Source organism: Poecilia reticulata, linkage group LG13 (genome assembly GCF_000633615.1).
Source record: "Poecilia reticulata strain Guanapo linkage group LG13, Guppy_female_1.0+MT, whole genome shotgun sequence".
NCBI lineage: Eukaryota > Metazoa > Chordata > Actinopteri > Cyprinodontiformes > Poeciliidae > Poecilia > Poecilia reticulata.
This window is the reverse complement of record NC_024343.1, coordinates 16,290,587-16,296,591: the sequence shown is the minus strand read 5'-3', so window position 1 is coordinate 16,296,591 and position 6,005 is coordinate 16,290,587. Positions and strand designations below refer to the sequence as shown.

Sequence of the window (6,005 nt, the reverse complement as noted above, 5' to 3'; positions counted from 1 at the left end):
TTTGTCTGGTTCCTCACCTAGGACCTGTCTGCCTTGGGTGACCCTAACAGGGGCGTAAAGCCCCAGACAGCATAGCTCCTAGGATCACTGGGACACTCAAACCCCTCCACCACGATAAGGTGGCAGCCCAAGGAGGAGGGAACAAAAAGTAAAAAAAAAAAAGTTTTTAACTGTATTCATGTTCCTGTAACTTTTCACATTACAAATGCAAATTAATTCAATTGCAATTTATTATGACAATGTAGCACATAATTGTGAAGTAAAATAAAAATTTAGTTGTTCAATCACATAAAATCCCAATGTAACACTTTAAAGTTTGTGGTTGTTCCATAGAAAATAATGGGAAGTATTCAAGGAGGGTGAAAACTGTAACAGTATATAAATAATGATATGATGGGCGAAACTTTCACTTGCATTTTGTCAGGCTTGTAATGCCAGAAGAAAAAGATCTCTGACTCCTTTCGGAGAAGAAAGCAGCAACTCTGCCACCATCTCAGTCGGACCTCTCTACACCGCCGCAGCAGGTCTGTAAAATATAAATGCCCTTTTCTCACTATTCATTCAGCACTAAGGTCAATTCTATGGCTGATCATTTCTTTAATCTTGCCCCACCAAAGATGTGCCTGAGGCAGCTGGCTCTGGTAAGTATTCTTGATTTGTCATAACCTTACATTACACAGACATAAATGGATATCAACACTCAGAGCAAACTGAAATGTTGTCTACTGTGTTTAGCAGTCAACACTGTCGCATCAGGAAGTGCTGGAGTGGATGCGAGCAGCCTGGTGGTGTGGCTCATGTTTGGGTCGGTTGTTGCTGCCCTGCTTCCTGACACGGCAACTGGTTTGTCTTGAAAAAGTCGTCATTTGGCTGGACGACTAACTTGGATGCATCAAATTTGACCAACTGATCAAACAGCCTGTGCAAATGATCACTACTCTATATCTTTTAATCAGATTGTATCTTCAGGTTTATGTTAAAATGTTTTTTTTTTGTCTTAGCAGGAAGTGAGCAAATAGTCCAATCAAATGTTGTGGGATCTTATGTAACTTTTTGTATTTGCACTTTTGCATTGATATTGTCTTTAATGATTATGAAGGAATTGAAAAGCTGAACTAAGCTGCATGATAATTTCCTTTCCCATGCTTGTAAAATCTCTACTGCATTGTTGCACAATAGAATCTTGCACAAAACAAAATGACTTTTATTCAATATAGATTATCTTTCTTTAATAAATATGCGTGAAAAGCTAAACTATTTTGGTTCCGCACTCTTGAATCTCATGAGCTAAGGAAGCTCATGATATGAACATGGCTCACAACCCAGAGCGACATTCTGTCAGGAGCGAAAGAAGTGATTGCAACAAAAAGTTAGAAAGATAGACAGAAATTTCATACAAAATCGTTTAATGGATTTTTATTTAAATATAGATAAGCTTTCATAAATAAAACTCAAAACAACAGTATCATCTTGGTTCTAAACTCCGTCAGACAAAACACTTTAGACAGGCCACAACTGCTTTTACACTCCACTAAAAAGGGGCAACAATATTTACTCACATACGCAATATAATCTCATTTCCATTACTCAATCATTTAGACATATTTACAACCACTTTTCCACTCTGGCAAAGAGACAAACAAACAGTCAGGAATTCTTGGCAGGAAAACAGATCAGAGTGGGTCACTTCAGATGTTTGTTTGTCTAAGTGCGTAGGGCAAAATACACATGCCCTAAATAACAGAACTGAACTGGGATGGATTTTTTTGTTGTTGTAATTTTCCTTTTGACATGGCAAACCTTCCTGCCACACATCGTGTCCACTTACAACATTTTCTTTCAATCATCAATCATCTTGCACATGTGGTTGAAAAGAATTGTATCTAAATACAGATAGTCATTCTTAAATAAGTCTGAATCAAGTAATTTGTTCTGCACTCTCGAATCACTGAAAAGACAAACAGCAAATGAAACAAAACACGTTTTGACACTTATACCACAAAATACTTTACAAAGGCAGCAACTTATAAAAAAGGAGATACTTTCTCTATCTTTTGCTTGCTGATAAAGAAAAAAAGTAATCAGAACATTTTCTATTTAGTCATATTTACAACCGGTTTTCTATATTGATACAATGGCAAAACAAAGATGCTTAGATATGTTTTGTTAAGTGCGTGTTCTAGTTACTGCACAGAGTGCATAATGTCCTGGATCAGAGCAGACAGTCTAACTGAGAAGTCCTCCCGCAAAGATGCACCTTCCTGCATCGATGAAGAAAGAGGCTGAGACACGGCGGAGGCGCCTCCGGCCTCCTCCTCCACGCCGATAAACAGTCTCTCCATCCGGGCCTGCAGCGCCTGACTCTGCAGAGCTGCGCTGTGGCAGAACTGCTCCAAACCGTCTGCGACTTCAGTCTGAGGAGGCCGAGCGGACTCCAGCAGAGCTGCCAGCTGCGCTCTGAAAGCTCCCACCCGGCTCTGCGCCTCTTCCCTCAGCAAACTCACTTCCTGCCCCAGCTTGGAGACCACCGCCTGCCAGACCTCTGAGCCCACCGCCCCCTCTTCAGCATCGCTTTTCTGCTTCAGGTGTTCAATCACACCACTCGCTGAGGTTTGGAAGTCACTGATGAGGCTGGATAGCTGGCCACTGCTGAGCTCCAGGTTTTGACTAATCCACTGGACAGCTTCTTGGTAGAAAGCAGGACCGGCCTCTGCCTGAGCCGCCGTTTTCTCCAGGCCCAGCAGGTACAGCCTGAGCTGGCTGCACAGGTCCTGGGTGTTGCTGCTCAAGGAGTTCTGCAGCTGCTGGGTGAGCGGACTCAGGCGCTCCTTCATGCTGTCCAGGGTGGCACTGAGTTGTGCTGGGGAGGGAGACAACCTCTCCCGCAGCTCGGCCAGCTCCTGGCGCAGACGGACGCGCAGTCGCTCCGACTCTACGGTGAGTTTGCGCTGCATTTCCTCTGCAAGGGGATGCTTCATGTCATCACTTTCAAGGGTGTAAAGACCACTGCTGTCGATGACGCTCTTGTAGATCCCACTAAGCACAGAAAGAGAAACGGTTCATGTAAATGACTAAAGGAATGAATGAACAAGCCTAAAAAAAACCCAAAAAACATCCTTTGAAATAATGTCAGTTAATTTGTATAGCTGGGATAAAATATACATATATACAATATACATCTATTTTTAAAAATGCTTATAAAACTCTTAACTGTCTAACCTATCATAAATACACAAGCTGGTATATAGTTTACATCATATATAATTATTTATACATATTCCACTTTTTATCAAACGTATCACAGTGCCTTAAGAAGTTATTCATACCCCTTTAACTTATTTTAGATGTCTTTTATTAGGATCTTTTATTAACCAAGAATACCCACAGTATCACTGGAGGAGCTGCAGAAATCCACAGCTTATGTGGGAGAATATGTTTACTTCAAAGCCATTTGTCAGTGCCAAATATGTGAAAGAAATTGAACTCTTTTGCCAACATCCAAAATCTTTGTGTTCCTGCAGAACAGTCACCCTGAATATGCACCCAGAGCTTCAATGGAAGGACAAATAACAAAGAATATTCATTATTAGAATGACCTAGTTAAAGTTGACACCAATAAAGTTCCAAAAAAACTGCAATTACAGCAAAAGGTGGTTTTATAAGATATTGACTCAAGAGGACTGATCACAAGTGCCCACTGCACATTGTTCAAAGGGCATAAATAATTTCACAAGACACTGGAGAATTTTTTTTTTTTTATTGTCTTCATCAATAGCTGCTTGTTCTGTTCGGTCAACTTACTGGACGTCTTTTGAGAGGTCTGCCTTGTCAAACACGTGGTTAGCCTTTGAGTCAACCCAGGCTGCCTCCCTGGAGTCACTGTGCAGAGGATGGGCTGCAGACAAGAAACACATTTGTAAGAAAAAAACAAAACAAGAACCATAACCAAGAAAAGCAAGAGACGTAAAATATTTTTAAAAATATACCTAAAGTTGTTGAGAGTGACAGGGTGACGAGCACTAATTCCCAGATCATGTTTATCTCTCTGTAAAAGTGAAATAAGGGAAACTGATAAGAATACCAAAAGACGACAAACACACACGTGGAAGCCGTAGCCTACTACTTGTTTTTCACATGTCCCTTACTTAGAACAAGAGGAAGATCAGTGCACAACAGAGAAGCAGGTTCTTCATCCAAGGATCAGTGTTTTGTGGACTGGCTTCTCTTCTCCTCTGACTTATAAAGGTCCTTGTTATCAAAGAGGCTGCCCAAACCCTGCCTGTGTCAACAGTCAACACGTGGAGGGTCACAGTGATTATCAAACACAATATACACACTCTCACAAACACACTGTGTGAGGTCACAGTGATACTGTCTACTGCTCAGTCGTCATTAAAAACTTAATTTCAGGGAATTGTTGGCTAAACTCACTTTAGATTATCGTGAGCATTAGTGAGGATGAAGCACTTTTACAATCACAGACGGTGATACGACTATTTTTAGTAAGACAGATACTGGATTTCAATATTTGTACTTTATGATGATTGCACTGAACAGCAGCTAATAAGAGAGAAAACCCCCCCAACTAAAAACAGAGAACCAATTCAAAGAAAAGATTCAGATGTTACCCTTTATTTTTTCGCTGGTGGAGTTTGAAGTTTCAAAGCATTATGCGTTTTGTTTCATGGTTTTTAAGCCGAGCAGCAGTCTGTGTTCTCGAGTTTTGGATCTGCTCAAACAGTGCCTTCATGCCTTGTGTTATCTGCACACCAGAGCTGAATAGATGATCATGTTTGTTTCTTTCATTAAAATGACGGATTATATTTAATACCTCAGATGATTCTCCCTGTTTATTTCTACGTGGTTTTGTGACAGCCGACATAGATATCTGGGTGAAAGTTGAGTCCAGTTCAGTTAGATAAGATGCAAGTCGTCACTGCGGGGTCAATGTCCATGGCTGTCGTGATGAAATCCCCTATATAGGTTATTCCAGGTATCCAAAGTCTCATATTTATCCCACTACAATAACAGAGTTTAGTAAGACCTTGACTACTGGATATGAAAACAGGCCTGTTGACTGTTTTCTGCACCTCCGAGTTTTAGATGTAAGAAAAAAAACGTGCACACAAACGTGGTATGCTGAACGCAAATGAGAGTGGTTATAAGTAAAATGTTACATAATTACATTATTTAACTCTTGTGTTCAAATGACCAGCCAGCTGACAGTGCTTCATATCAATAAGCAAAGCTTTTGTGTGTGTGCGTGTGTGTGTGTGATTTTACTATGGAGCAAAGGGCAATCCTTTGACACTGATTATTGAACAAACATGAAGATATTAGGGTCAAAGGAACTACTAGCAATGATTAAACCTAACAGTCTATATCGGTAACCGATGAAATATGTATTTGTTTGAACAGTTTTGATTACAGTGCATTACGGCAGAATTAGTTCACTCACTCAAAGAGTGTTTCTCGCAAAACGGACATGTCGGCTATTAGCATCAACTGCGGCGATCTTTACTTTGGAGCTATCTACAGGCAACTTAAGTTTCTGAAATGAGTCGTCGGCGAACAACATGTTGCTCAGTTTGAACTGAACACGTATGAACTCTTTTGAAACATATGTAGAACAGAATAAACATCTTTCCTGGATGCAAACATTTGCCATCAACAGACAAATCACACATAGTAGTGTCTTCTGTTTTATCGGATAGAAAGTACTCTCTGACTACTACGTTGTTTTGGAAAATGCTTTGAAATAAGAACTTGTTGAGAATTGCTCCAATATATAAACGGGCCCTGAATAAAACTATAGGTTCAACTGAGGTCATGAATAGATCTGAGGGGTCCTTTTGGTAAAACAGTCATCAAGCAAAGGAAAGCAGTGTTCACTCACATAGAGCGCCAAATCAATAATCAGTGTCATGGTAGGATTGAGAAGAACAAATAGAGTAAGGTGATCCTTCAGCAACAGGCAGGTGCTCTTTCTTTCCCCCTGCTGCTTT

General features: G+C 40.4%; 2 protein-coding genes across 5 annotated transcripts in view; one reads left to right on the top strand and one right to left on the bottom strand.

Moving 5' to 3' along the window:
• Window positions 1–1,258, top strand: part of LOC103474591 (zona pellucida-like domain-containing protein 1) — a 7,350-nt gene extending 6,092 nt beyond the window's left edge. For 3 of the 4 annotated variants that reach the window (XM_008425687.1, XM_008425686.1, XM_008425688.1), the window contains exons 9-11: window positions 425–524; window positions 618–641; window positions 736–1,258. In XM_008425687.1, the coding sequence (XP_008423909.1) occupies window positions 425–524; window positions 618–641; window positions 736–854 (243 nt within the window). In that variant the 3' untranslated portion in view covers window positions 855–1,258. The remainder of the gene's footprint in view (window positions 1–424; window positions 525–617; window positions 642–735) is intronic. The other variant, XM_008425689.1, reaches the window with a different exon arrangement.
• Window positions 1,259–1,389: 131 nt separating this feature from the next.
• On the bottom strand, window positions 1,390–4,245 carry LOC103474590 (uncharacterized). The gene is made up of 4 exons (XM_008425685.1): window positions 4,146–4,245; window positions 3,987–4,045; window positions 3,802–3,895; window positions 1,390–3,036 (listed from the first exon to the last, which is right to left on the bottom strand). The coding sequence occupies exons 2-4, from the start codon at window positions 4,033–4,035 to the stop codon at window positions 2,184–2,186; spliced, it is 996 nt and encodes a 331-aa protein (XP_008423907.1). The 5' UTR covers window positions 4,036–4,045; window positions 4,146–4,245; the 3' UTR covers window positions 1,390–2,183.
• Between the last annotated feature and the right edge of the window lie 1,760 nt (window positions 4,246–6,005).

Bases quoted from the DNA above. Each gene is read 5' to 3' on its own strand.
- LOC103474590 (XM_008425685.1), bottom strand. From the start codon at position 4,035: ATGATCTGGGAATTAGTGCTCGTCACCCTGTCACTCTCAACAACTTTA. The intron at 3,896-3,986 runs GTATATTTTTAA...TCTTGTCTGCAG, and splicing joins GTCACTCTCAACAACTTTAG to CCCATCCTCTGCACAGTGAC. The intron at 3,037-3,801 runs GTAAGTTGACCG...TTCTGTGCTTAG, and splicing joins GACCTCTCAAAAGACGTCCA to TGGGATCTACAAGAGCGTCA.